The 19179-nt window shown below is 35.0% G+C and overlaps 2 protein-coding genes across 2 annotated transcripts; one reads left to right on the top strand and one right to left on the bottom strand.

Moving 5' to 3' along the window:
* Nucleotides 1-804: 804 nt before the first annotated feature.
* On the bottom strand, nucleotides 805-5948 carry LOC127986960 (CD48 antigen-like). The gene is made up of 6 exons (XM_052589236.1): nucleotides 5569-5948; nucleotides 4380-4718; nucleotides 3913-4209; nucleotides 2939-3061; nucleotides 2764-2831; nucleotides 805-1932 (listed from the first exon to the last, which is right to left on the bottom strand). Exons 1-6 carry the CDS (start codon nucleotides 5612-5614, stop codon nucleotides 1879-1881), a joined length of 927 nt encoding a protein of 308 aa, XP_052445196.1. The 5' UTR covers nucleotides 5615-5948; the 3' UTR covers nucleotides 805-1878.
* Nucleotides 5949-11406: 5458 nt separating this feature from the next.
* Nucleotides 11407-18459, top strand: LOC127986952 (gastrula zinc finger protein xLCGF3.1-like). Its single transcript, XM_052589222.1, has 3 exons — nucleotides 11407-11628; nucleotides 12588-12716; nucleotides 17366-18459. The coding sequence occupies exons 2-3, from the start codon at nucleotides 12662-12664 to the stop codon at nucleotides 18388-18390; spliced, it is 1080 nt and encodes a 359-aa protein (XP_052445182.1). The 5' UTR covers nucleotides 11407-11628; nucleotides 12588-12661; the 3' UTR covers nucleotides 18391-18459.
* The last annotated feature ends 720 nt before the right edge of the window (nucleotides 18460-19179 follow it).

The raw sequence follows: 19179 nt of genomic DNA, 5'->3' as shown, positions 1-19179 counted from the left end.
GAGTTCAATTCATCTATAAAGCAGTTCTGTAGAAAACGGTGATGTAACCATCCAGCTTAGTTCAATTTAATAAAAAAAAAAAAAAAAAAAAAATATATATATATATATATATATATATATATATATATATATATATATATATATATATATATATATATATATATATATATGGGTGAGTTCAGGGAAATCACTGGGGGAAAAAATGCAGTTAACTTGACTTCACCCCTAAATCTGTCATCATTTCATTAGTTGTTAAATATGTTTTTTTCTCTCTCTTTGGTCATGGCATTTTATATATAATTCCAGTTGGATTGGTTTGAAAGTCATATATTTCTAGGATGCTTGAGGCTGAGTAAATCCTACTGTAATTTTCTTTTTGGGTGAACTGTCCCTTTAATTATAAAATCACTTGAGATCACCTGAGCTTCACGCTGGTTGTTCACACACTGCTGTTTTCATCATAACGTTCACTTGTGGATGTGACAAAACCACATATTTAACACCCACACTCACACTGAATTCTGCTTTGTACATTTACCCAGAAAAATAACCAGACGCACCGAGATCAGACCCCTGACGCACTGACCTCATTAAGAGTTCAGCATCTTCTACCAAGACTTTTCACGTCTTTAAAAACAGACATCGCAATTCAGTTGTGTAATGTCAAACTGTAAGAAGGTTTATTCATGATTAAATTGTTCAATCAGTATTCATGAGGTTAAGGTTATGATGTTAAGCTTTCACACATAATGCTCTTCCCCATATCGCTTACAAATACAGTTCACATCCAGTGAAACCACAGGCTTTAGCTTTAACCATACTGTCAATAATGTGACAGACGAACAACAGAGTCCAATCTTATGACTGAAAACAACATCTGATCCTGAGATTCATAAACACAGAATTAAAAAAGCGCATCAGTTTTCCATTAATAAAATCAGGGCTTTATTGTGGCATAAAGAGACAAATAATCAATGCAGAGAAAATGTTTAATTCAGTAATAGACAAAATCACTTGAACAGCCTTCAAACATTTCAAGTAAAAGAATTTAAGTGAGGCAAAAAAGGTAACAGGCAGCATTTTAATAGACTAAAATCACATTCAAACAATTTGAATAAAGATAAAACTGGATTCATCAGTCCCTTTAAATCTGTGTTTGTCAGCTTAGATTGACTCTAAAACAGGTGATATTCAGATGTTACTGAGATTTTGTCAAGAGCTTCATTCAGTGTCCATCAATGAACCACATTACACAGACATAGTTAATACTGATAACTATTGCAGAACATTATTTTCTGTGTTTTCATTTACATTGCAACAACTTTCTTCAAAAAATAAAAATATAATATGAGGAAATGCATCACATGTAGGCTGCTGAAGCACTCACTCCCTACGAATGCACATAGAAAATGATTGCTTGCTAATTACAATATTTAATGTGCAAATTTATACACAAATTACACCATAATGACAAATAATTTAGAGAACCTGAAATTATATTCTTGAACTGATATTTTAGAAATATCGGTCCCACAGATGGTCATGTACCAGCAGAAAGTCAAACCCATTTTACTCTTCTATATGTCTCCCAGAGAGTCAGCAGAGGGAGCCATGAGCACAACGATTATACAAGCATCCTACAGTACTGAACACATCTGACCTTTATGTATTTCTGTACGAGTAAATGAAAATCCCTGAAATGTGACATGTGGTCTTTTTTTTTTCTTTTTTTTTTTAACTTAAAAATATATGCTGAAATTCAGTCATGTGTAGCTAGAACCAGTGCATTTGCAGTTTAACTGTGGTCTTGAGCTTTGCTACACTGACATACACCTCAACATGCTCTGCACCGGTAATAGAGGCATACAGTCCACACGATCATCTTCTCAAAACTACTTCTGAATACATCGTCTGATCGTGTCCGTTAGCCCTCTGTTAGAGACACACATGAGGAAATCAAGAGAGAGATGAGCACAATAATGATACTCCACATGCTTAAAGCACAGTCCGAATATGAAAATGACCAATAATACACAAATAATAAAAAATCAATAATAATAAAAAAAACCCTATGTGAGATGGGGTTATTTTTATTCCCACAAAAACAATTAAAATAGTAAAAGAAGTGTCTCATAGGATTCAGAATCTATTCATAGGAGTTTTTTTGACGATATAAGCACATACACAAAAAATACAGAAATTATGGAGAGTATAATTGCAATGATTCCAATAGATTCATTACTTGATCCACAAAGGAAAACAAGCAAAAGCACATTAAGAACCATTAAATCCAGATTTTTATAAACTGTGTATGATGTCTGAGTGTATACATCATGTATATAAACAAACTTGGGGGAAGTCGTGGCCTAATGGTTAAAGGGTTGGACTCCCAATCGAAGGGTTGTGAGTTCTAGTCTCGGGCTGGATGGAATTGTGGGTGGGGGGAGTGCATGAACAGCTCTCTCTCCACCTTCAATACCACGACTTAGGTGCCCTTGAGCAAGGCATCGAACCCCCAACTGCTCCCCGGGCGCCGCAGCATAAATGGCTGCCCACTGCTCCGGATGTGTGCTTACAGTGTGTGTGTGTGTGTGTGTTCACTGCTCTGTGTGTGTGCATTTCGGATGGGTTAAATGCAGAGCACAAATTCGGAGTATGGGTCACCATACTTGGCTGAATGTCACTTCACTTCAAACTACAGCAGCTTAGCAAGATTTCTACAAGCAAAGAGTTTTAGAGCAGAGGTTAGCAAACATATCTTACCGTATCCTGATCTCCATGTTTAACGAATGTTGCTTCAGTATAATCAACCTCCTCCTCATTACTCGGAGCTGTTTGTAATAATTATTTATAAAATAATAAACAAGTTTAAGAAACCGATATTGTGTTTCCAAGATTTTTTGACACTTCTATATATTTAGTTGTATGTAATACTTACCCTCTTGTTTTGCTCGTGTGTATTTTCTTCGTCGACAGATCATCATCACAACTACAGCTGAGATCACTAACAGCAGCAAGACCAAGAGAAACACAACTAGAAGAAGTGAAGTCTGGTTGGATTCTGTAATGGATAAAACACAAACAGCATTAGTGAGTGACAGAGATGAACAAAATAAAAACATAACTCCACGTCTTGCTCAGTGTACTCCTCTAAATTGAATAAAGCAATTTCCCAGCTAAGAAATGTGTATTTTAAAAATTTGTGTTGAAGGGTTTTGATAACAGCATATTGTTCTTACTTTATTTTTGAATATTCCAGGAAGGTTAATGATAACATTCATCAAGAATAAAAGGAACGTTGTGAAAATGTTGTTCTTAGAATTTGTTCACTCAGCCATAAGCTTCGGTAAAGACATCATGAAGACATTCAAAGATCGTTGTTCTAAGAATATTCTCTCAAGGTCAACATCATAAGAACACTTATTAGATAATACTAATGTTATATGAATGTTCTAAAAATGTTATTTAAAGAACATTTCATATAACATCTATCTTAACCTTTACAGAACATTAGTGAAGGTTGTAGGAATGTTCTGTGTTAGCTGGGATGCTAATGCTCATACACTGTCTGTGAAGTTTAATTTCTATCATTTATATAGCTAGGAATATAAACTTCATATAATGTGCTTGGAAACCCACAATTAAAAGCACACACACACACACACACAAAAACACACACCTAAAAAGGTGTGATTAGTCAAAATGCTTAATTTGGGTGAGCCAGTGTAAATTCTCTATAAAAATTTAACTGATAAACCAGCATGACATTATTAAATGCATCAAACATCCAATTATAGACCAATTATAGTTCATGTTAAAGGGAGTTTTAACACGGGCAGTTATTAGGTGAAAGTGAAAGCAACTTGGTCACAGTAAATGCATCCAGTGTAAAAGTCACAAATACTGACAAACCTGAATCTGACTGACAGAGTTGAGTGATGTTGAGATGTGTGGTCTGGTTTGTGATTGGATTGTTGATCACACAGCTGTAGATGTTGTTCTCCTGATATTCCACCTCCAGAGGTAGAGAGAGACTGATGCTGAGATCAGACACACTGATGCTGGACAATAAACTGTTTCCTTTGTACCAGGAGAGAGTCACAGCACCCACATTCACCACTGAACACAACAGTGAACAATTCTGACTTGATGATTCAGGTGAAAAATGTTGTGAAGAGTCTCTGATAATGACAGGAACAGGCAGAATGCCTAAATAAAAACACATGAAAGAAAAACAGGAATGGTTAATTATTGATAATACTGTCTTTAAAGATTGCCCATCATCATCGACACCAATAAGAAGTTTATTCCAGATTTTTAGTTTTGCATTTGATTTAAAATGAAAAACTCTTTCAATATGATTTCTTCAGTTTACTCACCATAGACAGCGACACTGAAGCTCTTGTGTTTGACATCTCCATTGATGATCTGTAGTTTATAAAGTCCAGAGTGTAATTTGTTGATGTTAGTGATGGTCAGAGATCCTGTCTGCTCATCTATCTTTAGTCTGTCTCTGAATCTCTCAGTATTATCTTTATTATCATATATAGAGATGATCTGTTTATAGATTTCAGCGATACGAGTCTCTGAACTATTAAATCTAAATGTCCACAGAATCTGGTCATCTTTCTTTAGTTCAGTAACATCAGTGTTTAAAGTGACAGAATCTCCCTCCATCACTGATATCCCTCTTTCATCTGAATAAACATCAGACACACCTGAAGAAAAGAGTCGACAAAACAGTCACAGATTATCACCTCAGATATCTTTCAGAGTTAATTTTGAAAACAAAAATAAATCTCCATTACAATTTCTTTAATATAAGTATTTACAAGTATGAAAAAATAGAACAAAAGAATCACACTTCATTTTTACACAACTGGTTTATACAATAAACAGCATCATAATGAAATGCTGGGATAGGGACAGTTCTCCTAAAATGTAGTTTCTTCCATCATTTACTCACCCTCATGTCATTCCAAACCTGTGACTGATTTCCATCTGTGGAGCACAAGAGAAGATATTCTGTGTTTTCTTTGTCAATACAGTGAAAGTCAATTGTTGTTTGGACCTCACTGTTCTTCAGAATATCTTCTTTGTGTTCCGCAGATAAAGAACATGAAAGACATACAGGTGAAGAAATTATGCTTTTCACCAGTTGTTTATTCTCTTTGGTGCTATACTCTATTTCCCATTTTTGGGAACGTTTAAAAAAGAGGAAACAGCAAAATACCTTTTTGCCGGCTATTTCACGTTCAACTATAAGTTTGGAAACATGGTGGAAAGCAAATGACAATTTTGGGCTAAAAACTAAATGGATTAAATGGCATGTAGGCTGTAGAATAAGTTTAATATATTTTGGCAAACTGTAGGCTACATCTTTTAAAGTGCTGTAAACTGCACATTCAATGTATTATTTTAACATTCCTCGATCTAAGTTATTAATCCCTAAAGGCGAATATTCAACGAAGATGACGTTTTCGTTTAACAAGCATCAAACTGTTAGAACAAGGAGTTTGATTGTATATAGTCTATAGTAATAACTGAAGAAATAAAAACATTACTTACCTCCCAAAAGCCACAGACATAAACAGAAAAATGCACGAAACACCATATTCGTTAAAAGCCAGAATAATCTTAAAGCATAAACCGAGACATTTCTGAGAATAATATTCAGAGGTCTCTTCACATAGAGACGAAATCTAAAAAGGCGGCGTCATTGCTTTTGCAGCTCCGGTGGTGTGGGTTGGCAGTAATTAAATAGGTAGGACACCATGCATCTACTTTTTTCATTTAATAGCCTACGTTTAATGCAAGCGCAGAAAATGTTTGCTTATACACAATCATCATTTACGTTTGCTGAGATTGTTTGTTTTTCGTAGTCCTGCGTTTTATTCCAAGGTTTCTGAGGAAAATAGCGTTGCCACACCTTATCCACGCGAACGCCGTCTTTATTACGCGATTAAAGCGAACAAGCTTGAGCACGTGTTTGAAGAAACTAAAGTTAGAAAACAGCATTCCAGCTAGGGTTTCTTAGTGTGCATGTAAACATTAGCTAAGATGAAACATTAGTGTGTAAAAGAAATAAAAAAAATCAAGGTAATATCTCTTTTTTTAAGAAAACGAAGGGTATAATATCAAACAGAACAGAACAGCCTATATAATAATGTTGTGTGCCCAATTTTGTACAATAAAAAAAAAATAAGTGTGTGTGTTTGTTTGTTTGTGTGTGTGTGGGTGTGTGTGTGTGTGCGCGCGCTACTACTTGTGAATACCAGCCACCACAAACGTTATAACACAAGAAATAATTTTAGATATAAATGACAGTGTGCTGGATATGGGATGAAAAATTGCCTAACGAATTTATTTTCCAAGGGAAAAGGGTTTATATGCAAAACATCTGTGAACTACAACGCATAAAGTGAACATGCAAATATTTTCTATATTGTGAATCGCAAGTTTAGCCACAAACACACTTCACACTTTCAGACTTTTTTTCAAATACGAGTGTTAAGTGATTCACGCCAATATTTTATGCATCTTTACTCCTCTTTGCTATAATCATGACATTTTGAAAATGTATAGTGACGATTGTTTCTCCTTAATCACTTTGAGATATATAAGATAACTAGATCATTTAGTTAAATGTATGTGTGTGTGTGTGTGTGTGTGTGTGTGTGAGAGAGAGAGAGAGAGAGAGAGAGAGAGAAAGAGAGAAAGAGAGATGAAAAATATAGATATACATTTCCTTAAGCTTTTGTAGAACTTTTATTTATAAATATTAAATTTGTTGCATCTCTTGTTTAAAGTTAATGTAAGTTACAGTGCCTACACAAAGTCTTCATACCGCTTATTTTTTTTTCTTTCACATATTGTTACGTTGCGTTATAAGTTCAAGATGCAACAAGCTTTGCACATCTGTCATTTTTTTTGTCATTCTTCTCTTTAGATCATCTCACGCTTGGTCAGGTTGGCTGGGGACCATCGGTGGACAGACATTTATAGGTTTCTCTAAAGATGTCTGATGGGTTCCAAGTCCCAGCTCTGGCTGGGTCACTCGAGGACACTCTGGGTCACTTGGCTGTGTGCATAGGGTGATTGTCATGTTGGAAGGTGAACATTCAGCCCAGTCTGAGGTTCTGAGTGCTCTGAACCAGGTTTTAATTAAGCTACAGTCAGCGTTCTGCCTTCTCTGATCACTTCCCCAGTCCCTACCTCTGAAAAACACCTCACTGCATGATGCTGTCGCCTCCATGCTTCACAGTTAGGAAAGTATTATGCAAGTGATAAGTGGTGCTTGGTTTCCCTCAGACATAAATAATGAGTTGAGGTTCATCAGACCAGAGAATCTTTTTTTTTTTTTTTTTTTTTTTGTAGTCTGAGAGTTATTTAGGTGTATTTTTGTCAATTCCATTCAGGGTCTCATGTATCTTTACTGAGGAGAGGCTTGAGTTTGGTCATGTTGCCATCAAGCCCAGATTTGGTGGAGTGTCACAGTCATGTTTGTCCTTCTGTAATTTTCTCCCATCTCAGTTTAAGATCACGGAGCTCAACCAAAGTGACCATTGTTTGGCCAGGAGGCTAGATCTAGGAATAGTCCATATTGTTTCAGACATCATCCATTATGGATTATGGAGGCCAAATGCTCCTGTGAACCTTCAACACAGCAGAATTTAATTGTAGACTTCTCCAGATCTGTCTCAGCACAACCCAGTCTCTCAGCTCTGCAGGCCATTCATTTAACCCCATGACATCCATTTCAGCTGTTAAACTTTATATAGACAGGTGTGGGTGTGCCTTTCCAAATCATGTCCAATCATCTGAATTTGCCACACGTTAACTCCAGTCGGAGTATAGAAACATCTCAAAGACGATCCAGTGAAACTGGAATGCTCCTGATCTAAATTTCAAGCAAAGGGTATGAAGACTTGTGCAATGTCATTTTTGCAGTGTTTCCTTTTTATAATTTTTTTTTTTTTTTTTTTTGCTTTGCAATTAGTGAGTGGGCTGTAGATTTATGTGGGGGGAAAAGTATTTTAAAGTACAGTAGTTTAACAAAATAACGGCACATAACAAACTGTGAAAATAAATTAAGGGGTGTGTAACTGGTATTTGGCACTTTAATGCAGGCTTGCAGGCTATTTTTAGTTAATTCTGCATGAACCCTGAGCATCATGACCTACAAAACTTGATTTGGTCTCAGATGATGAAGGTGCGAAGTTAAGGGACAAGATGCCCTTCACCTAAACCACCAACCCACCCACACACACGTAAGCGCTCGCAACACACCTACCACACGCAAATCAACAGACTTCAGCCAGTAGCCTTCATAGACCACAACGCATCTTGCATTTGCTCATAAACGGAGCTGGAAAGTGTGTCACAGTGCATGAATAACCTCATGTGCTTTCCAAAACAATACAAAACACAGGTTCTGCGCAGAATTGCACAAATGCAACGCATTACATAGATGCAATGAAAACTGTCCAACTTTCCAAATGGTACTTTTCATAAACGACATGAGACGATTTGCATTTTCAAAGCTTTGCATAACATCTACTATGAACTTTATTTGCATGCAGGTCTGTGTGTTGGAAGAAACTTGGTACAAGTTAGAAGGCCTATTCCTGCTGCATGGTCTCTTTTGAAAATAAAAATCTACAGCAAATGTTTTGTAATCAGCAGATGCTGATATAAACAGATAAACTATTTTGTCCACATGACTATAAATTCTTAACTGTTTACAGTAAACAGTGCAGTGTGTAATTCTGATGCAGCATTTTTTCCATGAAGCTGAGTTTTTACTGCATATAAATCTTTTGTGCTGACACACACTTTGATAAAGCATCATAAAACTCAGTTCCTCTTTGGCCATGACAGTCTGATTATGGAGAGACCACACACTCCATAATCCGGAATAACAAGTTTCCCTCATGTAATACTAAAATTTGAATGTAGTCTGACACATCAACAGTGATGTTAGATAATAGCTGAAAGTCTTTCTCACTACCTCTCTGTATATTCAGATTTTTGTCTTCTGCCTGTATACTCATTCTTAGGTCTATATTTTTTTAAATAATAAAGCTTAGGTACTTTCTGAGGTCTATATGTATAGAAAATAACAAAGACGTCTAAATGATATGATACCTTATTCTTAGTGAATGTCAATAAGTATTGCTTTTCTTCGTGAGAATGGAAAACCCATGTCTGTGGGTTGAGACTGTTTGCATCTCCACTTTCACTTGTTTACACCCCACATCCGCTGAAACAAACTCTTTTTAACAACTCTGGTCAAGCCATGTCACATCTATCAATAAAATAAGAACAATTGCATTACATAATTGAGTCATAAATGTATATTTCAGTTTCAACTCAACTTTAACCCTGCTGGCACCAATGACATAAAATCAAGGGGGAATGTTGGTTTTAAATTTACAAGATAAATTACTTATATTTTACACACGTTTAGATCTTGCACTGAAGCTTAAACTCTCAAATAAATATAAGTAAAAAATAAATTAATTATAAATGTCTTAGAAGTGGTATTTTATTGTTCACATTTTATTCAAACTCCATCTGGCATCGCACAACCCATCTCTGTTTCCTCTTTCATTTTTTTATCAAATCGAACACAATAGAAATGGCCCACCTGCTGTGTGTACAGTACAAACAGATGGTCTGTGTGGGGGCAGGGTACTTCCCAGAACGTCTAAAATTACCGTTCAAATAAGCATCAAACACAAGAGAACAAAGTCCTCTTCATGTTAATGTCAGATAGGTGCCTAGGGAAGTATTACAGTCCTTGTTAAGGGAGGAAACCATATTTAAATTTAAACAAAATAAAACAAATCCGTGAGAGACAGACGAGGCTCCTACAGTCTAGTTTTCATTCTTGTATGTTGCAGTCAGGAGGAAAAATAAAAGTGAAGGTAGAGGAAAAATATTGTTTACCTGTTTGAATATTTTTATTCACAATGAGGAAATTATTTTTATTCACATATAATTATTATGTATTGTTTATGATTTTTATTATTTAGTCATAAGAAATTCTTTACAATATACAAGAAATAAAAAGTACAGTAAGCATCCCAACCACTCACTCTCTCTAGTACAAACTGGCAAAACTACTTTCATAAAAATAAAAAGATCAATTCATGATCATGTGACAGAGAGTGACCAATGTTATTGCTCCTACTGACCATAAGGGCAGAACAAATATTCACATTGCCATTTTGAAATGGCTGGTATAGTTGAATTAAAAAAAAAAAAAAAAAAAAAACCTTTTACATATTAAGTTGATTTTAATCATTATGGAAAACGGAATCCCACAACCAAACCCCACTGTTCTTCATTTTATTTGAAGAGTCTACAAGTTAATGTCATCCTACAGTGAAGTAAGGGGAAATATTTTCAAAATTATTCAATTTCAAATTCCCACCTGGACTAGGCTAATTAAATGAATTAGGCTTGTCATAAAATACAGCTTACAAGGTGAAATAATCAGCAGATAATCAGCTATTTCCAAACCTTAGTTTCGATCTCCATGGAATTTCATCTGTTTGATATCATTGGTTTCCTCATTGGGCAGGTGTGTGATGTCACAAAATGATGTACAATGGTCCATGTGACATCAGTGGTCATGTCACTTGTCAACTATGTTTCTGGGCCTTGACCGTGCTGGTACCCTTATTGGTAGATTGGAAAACATCTCCACCTGCTGTCTTTTTATGTCGTGTCTTACTGAAGTTAACTACAAGTAGATGTGATGTTATAACTACTGCAGCAACAGCAGCCAGCCACGCCCACCAGAGCAAAGACACCCAATTGGATCACAGATTCAGACAACAGAGGCTTGTGGAGATATGGTATAATCTAAAAAGTATAGTAGAGTGTATAAGTGGTGACGAAGGAAGGACATTTGTTACCCTGGACCACGAAAACCAGTCATAGTAGCATGGGTATATTTGTAGCAATAGACAAAAATACACTGTTTGGGTCAAAATTAATGATTTTTTTTTTATGCCAAAAATCATTAGACTATTAAGTATAACATGTTCCATGAAGATATTTTGTAAATTTCCTACCGTAAATATATCAAAAAGTAATTTTTGATTGATAAGGACAACTTAAAGATGACTTTCTCAATATTTAAATGTTTTGCTCCCTCGGATTCCAGATTTTCAAATAGTTGTATGTTGGCGAAATATTGTCTGATCATAACAAACCATACGTCAATGGAAAGCTTATTTATCCAGCTTTCAGATGATACATCTTAAGTTAAAGGGGAAAAAAATTCCTTTATGACTGGTTTTGTAGTCCAGGATCACATTTGTGTTCTTGAGTACTAAGGGGAAGTGAAAACAGCAGGTGGCAGTAAAGCAGCGATGTGGAAACCAGCTGCCGAGAAACACCGTAGAAGAAGATGTCACTGTTTTCAAAATTCACTTTTTTTTTTATTTTAAAGGAACTGGTAATGGGACATTTTACTTGCGCTTTGAAACACGTTTTCAAGAGCTTGTATTTTTTAGGCTCCCAAAACGCCGACCGCTGTTATAGTGTAAATGAACAGACAAAGCGCATTTTTCCGTTTTTAGTTGCAGACGTCGCTGAATCTGCCCCACAGTAAAAGTGAGTCAACGGTGTTTTTAATATGCACTGATTTCATTGCCGTGATTTTAGTGTATTTTCTGGTGACCGAATTAAACATTAGCTTGGTCGGCAGTGTAAGGAATAAGCTAATGTAAAAATCACTGAAACATTAGCGTATTTTTAATGTTTTTCTAGGTTGGTGTGGATTGTCGTTTTGATGTTTTGATGTTCGCGATTATGTCACAGGAGGAATGATATCCATGACATAATATGACATATGAGATAATTTTCCCGACTCAAATAATCTGTCTTTACAGCAAACACTTACAGTGCAGTCATGCTTCTTCAGATTATCATAAGGCTTGATTTAATATAATCTGTTATTTCAGAGCAGTATTTTCCCTTTATGCTAATGTCTTAAAATCACCTGTAAACTGCCACTTAAAGGCACAGTATGTAAGATTTTTTCAATTAAAATATCCTAAAATCAGAGAACAGTGTTATATTGTTGACGTGTGGATTTACATTATCTCAAATGTTTCCAAGAATGTTTTGAGATTGTTTATTTTAAAATATTGCCTTGTTGTTCTATTTCATTTTAAAATAAAGAGCCGTTTCTGTCCATAGGTGGAATAAAAGTTGATTTTTTTTTTTTTTTTTTAATGCAATGACTTCAGTTGTGAATTGAAATATGCACTTTCACATGTACATATGCTGCTGTGTGGTAGTTATTTAATTGTGGTTAATGAAACAGAACTGAACTCCCTGATAATACTTATTAAAAGGGAGTGTCATAAAAGCCTCTTCATGTCAAAAATAATAATGTTAAGATTATTCCTCAGACAAAAGATACATACTTAAAATATTTACATTTGTTTTAACACAAAGTAAATAGCCAAAGATTAAATTTTGTTAGCTGGATAGAAAAACACAAAAGACATGCTTAGTGTGTGAATGAAACATTTATTTGATCACTGATATGTTTTTGATTTTGGCAGATTTGCTCCTCCAACCAAACAGAAATTCACCTTTAGTGAAACTCCTCCCACTTTTATTAAAGAAAGTCGAAAACATGACTGATCCAGATCCCTGCAGAATAAAACAGGAAGACACTGAAGAAAAAATAGGTTGATGTATATTCTTGCTTCTTCACTAAGGTTAAAAAACTTGAAGCATTTCATTAGATTCAGTGGTTGCAGTTAGAAATGTCATAAAGCGTTGGAATTAAATCTAAATCTGCAGTACAGAAAATGCATGAATTTACAATCTACAGTGGAACATTGTTTTGTTGATTACATTGAGTTGAGGCTGAGTTATTCAGCAGATTCAGCATGGATGAATAGGATGGATTGAGATGTACAGAATTCTTTTTTTTTTAATCCGAGCATATTTCACTAACGCCACTGAAACTCACCTCTCCTAAATGAAAATAAATACTATTAAAATATAGATAAAAATGAAATAAATTTTATATATATATATATATATATATATATATATATATATATATATATATATATATATATATATATTAGTGCTGTCAATCGATTAAAAAAAATTAACTAATTAATCGCACAATTTTTTAAAATTAATCGCGATTAATCGCGATTAATCGCAATTAAAAGACTGAAACTTTTTGGATATGTAAATGTCAAATGTAAATAATTAATGTAAACTCAAGACAAAGAAACTATTTAAATTCAAAATATGATTGTTTATTGGAATTTTTGTTTAACTTGTAACACAGATTTTCTCATGTAAACAACATACCTGCAATAAACCATCAATATCCTCCAAATTAACTCTTGGCTTGAAAGCCATATTTATTACAGAAATAAAAACACAGGCATGTAAGTACCATTTGAATTTCAAAACAATCAATGCCAATAAAAAACAAAAATGATTTCCATGTTGAATTCTAAGTGGACTGCAAAAAAATTCCAAAGTATAGTCATTGCCAGTGCTTTAAGTGGGCCAGTATGCACTGGTACCGCCACTTCCAAATATAGCTCTTGAGCGTACCGCCACCTCTCCGTGCGCCCAGAACGTGCTTGTAGCGTACCGGTTCGCTCATTTGGACATCTGTTTTAATAGAGGTTTTAATCTTTTACCTGCACTTCCGATTTTCAGAGCGCCCTTCACAATGCAAGCTTCCTAATTCATCCCACCCAGAGCAGAAACTACATTACCCATTCACCCTTAAATAATACAAGTGAATAGTGCATGTGTCGCTTTTCCCACTGTTAAGTGTCAACAACTCGTTGTGAGTTATACTAAAGCAAAATCTTGAGTATTTATTGTCTGATAAACATTAAAAACTGTCTGCGGAGGTTGAGTCGTCCTGCAGCCCCCGCTGGCTGTTCATTGGCTGCAGCATCTTTTTTCTAAGTTCTAAAAAAATACCGTAGACGGCAAGGCACAAATTTAGATATTCATTTATCTAATTAATCTATAGCCTATGCACAAAGACAATATGATCTTTTTGTCCCCTTTTTGTTTTAAAGCTTGATGAAGAGAGAGAGCGCAAGTTGCTGCAGCTGCGAGGAGGACCGTGATGCACGCGTACAGGAGTGATTGACAGTTCGCGGCACTGTGTACAAAAAATACTCCGCTACACAATTATTTCATTATTTTCGTTTAAGCTTATTAACGTTAGCGTTACAGAAAGGTCTGATTTACGCACTGTTACAGTCATACAGTCATAATGTTTCTTGTGGCAGACTGAAGAGTAATCCGGCAGAGTTTTATACTGAAACTTTCCGTCTAAAAGTCCTTCCTTGGTCTTATCCATATTTCTTTGCACGTTGAACATACATAGGCCACAACTGGAAATAAAAAAAACTGCAACCGCGTTAATTGCGTTATTTTATTTTAACGCGTTAAATATTTCAAATTAATCGAATGCGTTAACGCGCTAATTTTGACAGCACTAATATATATATATTATTGCACCAATATAATTCTTCTAAAACACATGCTTATCATTGTTTCTCAGTATACCATAGAAACGTGGAAAAGTAATTTACAAATACTGAAGCAGCAAACTTTGCAAAAGACACATTTTGTCATTGGCAAAACTTTCGGGCCATGACTGTATCTACTTGAAATGGGTGTATCACAGTTTTTTTTTTTTTTTGTCCAATTTCAACAAATTGTTCATAATTAATTTTTTTTTATTTTTTATATATATATAAAAAAAAGATTATAAACTATCCAAGTTTAGCTGTTTTGAATCCACAATAACCAGTTGAATTGGTAAAATTAAACTGCTTGTAACTGTAAAAGTGGCGTATCAGTCTTTGCCAGCACAAATGGTCATGGTCCAAATTGAATGAAAGAACTGTCAGACAACCTCTGAGTGCAAAATGTAGATCTTTCACCATCTACCATGAACAAGACCAGCCAGGATGTACAAGAACAGCTGTGGATTTTGGGGTGAGAAATGGACAAAGACGGCTGATGTTCCATAAAAGAAGATACGCAGACCGAGTAATATTGTTGCTTTTTAAAAGATAATGTAACTATCAAGGACCACTCCCACTGACCACTTTTAACCTGGGTAGATGGGGAGATTACAGAGTTATCAACAGAAAGTGAAATGCCATCTGATGGCTCAAAGGTCACACAGATTCAATTGAGGTTTCTTGTCCGATACAGACTGAGATTTCTCTGGATTCCCTGAATCTTTTTGAAATATTATTAATGGTAGATGGTGAAAAACCTGAATTATTTGCGAGTACACCTGTACTCATTTACAGGTGTTTCTCAATAATAGAATGTTGAGGAAAAGTTAATCTATTTCAGTTTTTCAACTCAAATTGTGAAATTCATGTATTAAATAAATTCAATGTACACAGACTGAAGTAGTTTAAGTCTTTTGGTACTTTTAACTGTGATGATTTTGGCTCAGATTTAATACCCCACCGACCTAATCTCAACAAATTAGAATACTTCATAAAACCCCCCAAAAAAATAAAAATAAAAAATAACATTTAGTGATTTGTTGGCCTTCTGGAAAGTATATTAATTTACTGTACATGTACTCAATAATTAGCAGGGGCTCCTTTTGCTTTAATTACTTTTCCTCTTGACAATAGCTCATAGATTCTCTCTGGGGTTCAGGTCTTATGAGTTTGCTGGCCAGTCAAATACACCAACTTTTGGTGCTTTTGGCAGTGGGGAAGGTGTCAAATCCTGCTGGAAAATAAAATCAGCATCTTCAAAAAGCTGGTCAGCAGAAGGAAGCATGAAGTGGTCCAAGATTTCTTTTTAAACGGATGCAGTGACTTTGGTTTCCAAAAAACACAAAAGGACCAACACCAGCAGATGACATTGTTTCCCAAATCATCACAGACTGTGGAAGCTTAACACTGGACTTCAAGCAACTAGGGTTTTGAGCTTCTCCACCCTTCCTCCAGACTCTAGGACCTTGGTCTCCAAATGAAATACAAAACTTGCTCTGATCTTAAAAGAGGACTTTGGATCACTGGGCAACAGTCGAGTTCTTCTTCTCCTTAGCCCAGGTAAGACACCTCTGGTGTTGTCTTTGGTTCAGGAGTGGCTTAACAAGTGGAATACGACAACTGTGACCGAATTCCTTGACACGTCTTTGTGTGGTGGCTCTTGATGCCTTGACCCCAGCCTCAGTCCATTCCTTGTGAAGTTCACTCAAATTCTTGAATTTATTTTGCTTGACAATCCTCATAAGGCTGCAGCTCTCCCGGTTGGTTGTGCATCTTTTTCTTCCACACTTTTTCTTCCACTCAACTTTCTGTTAACATGCTTGGATACAGCACTCTGTGAATAGCCAGCTTATTGGCAATTAATCTTTGTGACTTAGACTCCTTGTGAAGGGTGTCAATTATTTTGAATGAACATTTTGAAGGCTCAGGAAACCTTTGCAGGTGTTTTGAGTTGATTTGCTGATTGTCATCATATTCTAATTTGTTCAGACCGTGAATTGGTGGGTTTTTGTTAAATGTGAGCCAAAATCACAATTAAAAGACTTAATGAAAGTGTGCATTTAATTTATTTAATACACAAGTTTCACAATTTTAGTTGAATTACAGAAATAAATGAACTTTTCCTCTACATTCTAATTTATTGAGAATAACCTGTAGAAATTTAGATTTTTTTTATTTGTCTGACAATTCACTCATGGAATTTGGCACAAATTAATGAACCATTTTTGCTTGCAAAGACTGAGATTCCCCTTTATACCAAATCAAAATCCCCAATTACCAATTCACCTACATATTGTGTACTGTTTCAAAACAGTTTAACTTGGATATTCTACAATCCTTTCAGTTTTAGTATGCCTCTTGTCCCAACTTTCTTGTGTATGTTGCAGCCATCAAAACTTGTTTGTTTAAAATACATTTAAGATGGTCAGTGTAAACATTGGACATGTGTTCTTAGTACTTTTTTATTAGGTTAAAGAGGATTAACAAATCAAATATTATTGGTTTTACTGCATTTTACAGAACATGACAACTTTTTATGATTTGGAGTTTTATCTGGTTCATAATTTATGCAATAATATTACTAAAATTTTGAACATGTTGAAATCCTGACTGGTAAAATGTAGCTAATCAACCCTGCAGTTTGTGCCTGTAATATTAAAGATATATATATATTGGATATTAAATGTATAATTTTTTTATATTTTCTACTATTATGGCAGGGTTAACATGTCCCTTTCACGTTTTTCCCTTTAATGGTGTTATTTTATGCTTCGCTGGAAATATTTTAAAGTTTTTTTTTTCATTCATTTTAGACCTGAAAGAAGAGAACAAGGAGATTGAAGAACTGACTGAAGTAGAAGAGAAACATAATGTAAAAACTGAAGAAACGTCCTCAAGTCTCTCATTGAAAAGAAGAGATGAAATATATTTCACTTGTCCTCAGTGTGGAAAGAGTTTCTCATTCAAGAAAAATCTTGATGTTCACATAAAATGTCATCTTGATGGGTTTTCAGATGACCTGAAGGACCACCTGAAAATTTATACAAGGGAGAAGAAGCCTTATGTATGTAATTTATGTGGAAATAGTTTTATTCAGATGAATGTATTTAAAATGCACCAGATAAGACACAGCGATGTGAAGAATCATATTTGCTCTGAGTGTGGGAAGACCTTTTTTACTGATGGCGCACTGAAAGTGCACCTGAAAGTACACACTACAGAAACACCTTACAAGTGTTCACACTGTGACAGGAGCTTCAAATGGTCAGAATATCTGAAAATACACAAGATGATCCACACTGGAGAGAAACCACACACATGTGATCAGTGTGGGAAGAGCTTCAGACTTAAAGGAAATCTTAGCAAACACATGAAAGTGCACACTGGAGAGAAGCTGCACACATGTGATCAGTGTGGGAAGAGTTTTGGACGAAATGGAAATCTTAACAAACACATGAAAATCCACACTGGAGAGAAGCCGTACAAATGTGATCAGTGTGGGAGGGGTTTTACACAAAAAGACCTCCTAAATGTTCACATGACAATCCACACTGGAGAGAAGCCGTACACATGTGATCAGTGTGGGAAGAGTTTCAGAATATCAAGTGTTTTTAAAATGCATCTCTGTACTCATTCTAGTGAAAGACTTTATAACTGTGACCAGTGTGGTAAACATTTCTTTAGGGCAAGTGCCCTAAATAGGCATCTGAAAGTTCACACTGTGACAAGAGATTTAAACGGTCCGTATATCTTAAAGTACATGAGAGGATCCATACTGGAGAGAAGCTGTTTCACTGTCATTCATGTTGAAAAAGTTTCACTCAATTATCTTCTCTAAACTGTCATAAAACAAAGATGCACGTCTGAAATTACAGTAAGTAGTTTGTGACTTTTTAATAAACTTTGAGTAAACTGAATTGATCTTTAAGTATTATGTCTTTCTCAGATGTTATCATTTCACCAGTTTTGCTTAGGACTAAAACAGAAAAACAAAAGGGCATCTATTTCAGAGACAAAAATATTAATCTACAAACTCATTACTTGTATAGAATTACAAAAAACAATCCAATTATTTATTATAATACAAAAAATATTTTTATATGTTCATCAATAAAATGGATTTCATAGTGCCCTAGTAATCCTGTCTGCTACATCATGAAGTTGTAACAGGAAAGGAGACAACAAGCTGTGGCAAAGATTGGAGCAAACTCCTAACACCAAACAATGACTGACAAAACACAAGAGAAACACAAGACTATGTACACACGGGGAAATGAGCATTCTAACAACCTTATTCCCCAAATTATGTGTCAGTTGATCCTATTTCATTTCAAAATGCAAGACAACTGCCCATGATGCAAACCAACATTTAATATACTGTAGTCATAGAAAGTATAAAGATAAAGAATAAAGACATTTATTATAAATTGTTTTCATTCAATTTGATTTTTAATGGCATTTTTATGTGTTTGATTTTTTTTGTGTGGAAAATTACCTATAATGTATAATAATAATTACAACTTTTTTTTAACGTACTGTGGATAGAAGCGTCTGCTAAATGCATACATGTACTTTTGTAAATGTATCTTATCTGCAGATCAAATTAAGCTAATCATTTTACGTTTTA

This window comes from Carassius gibelio, chromosome B22 (assembly GCF_023724105.1).
Source record: "Carassius gibelio isolate Cgi1373 ecotype wild population from Czech Republic chromosome B22, carGib1.2-hapl.c, whole genome shotgun sequence".
In the NCBI taxonomy this organism is placed as follows: domain Eukaryota; kingdom Metazoa; phylum Chordata; class Actinopteri; order Cypriniformes; family Cyprinidae; genus Carassius; species Carassius gibelio.
The sequence above is the reverse complement of the archived record's forward strand: the minus strand, read 5'-3'. Positions and strand labels throughout refer to the sequence as shown.

What these genes read in the sequence shown, in the direction of transcription:
- LOC127986960 (XM_052589236.1), bottom strand. Translation starts at nt 5,614, where the DNA reads ATGGTGTTTCGTGCATTTTTCTGTTTATGTCTGTGGCTTTTGGGAG. An exon ending in ACTCTGTCAGTCAGATTCAG is followed by an intron (nt 3,062 to 3,912) that starts GTTTGTCAGTAT and finishes TATCCATTACAG; the next exon opens with AATCCAACCAGACTTCACTT. An exon ending in AACATGGAGATCAGGATACG is followed by an intron (nt 1,933 to 2,763) that starts GTAAGATATGTT and finishes TGTCTCTAACAG; the next exon opens with AGGGCTAACGGACACGATCA.
- LOC127986952 (XM_052589222.1), top strand. Translation starts at nt 12,662, where the DNA reads ATGACTGATCCAGATCCCTGCAGAATAAAACAGGAAGACACTGAAGAA. An exon ending in AGACACTGAAGAAAAAATAG is followed by an intron (nt 12,717 to 17,365) that starts GTTGATGTATAT and finishes CATTCATTTTAG; the next exon opens with ACCTGAAAGAAGAGAACAAG.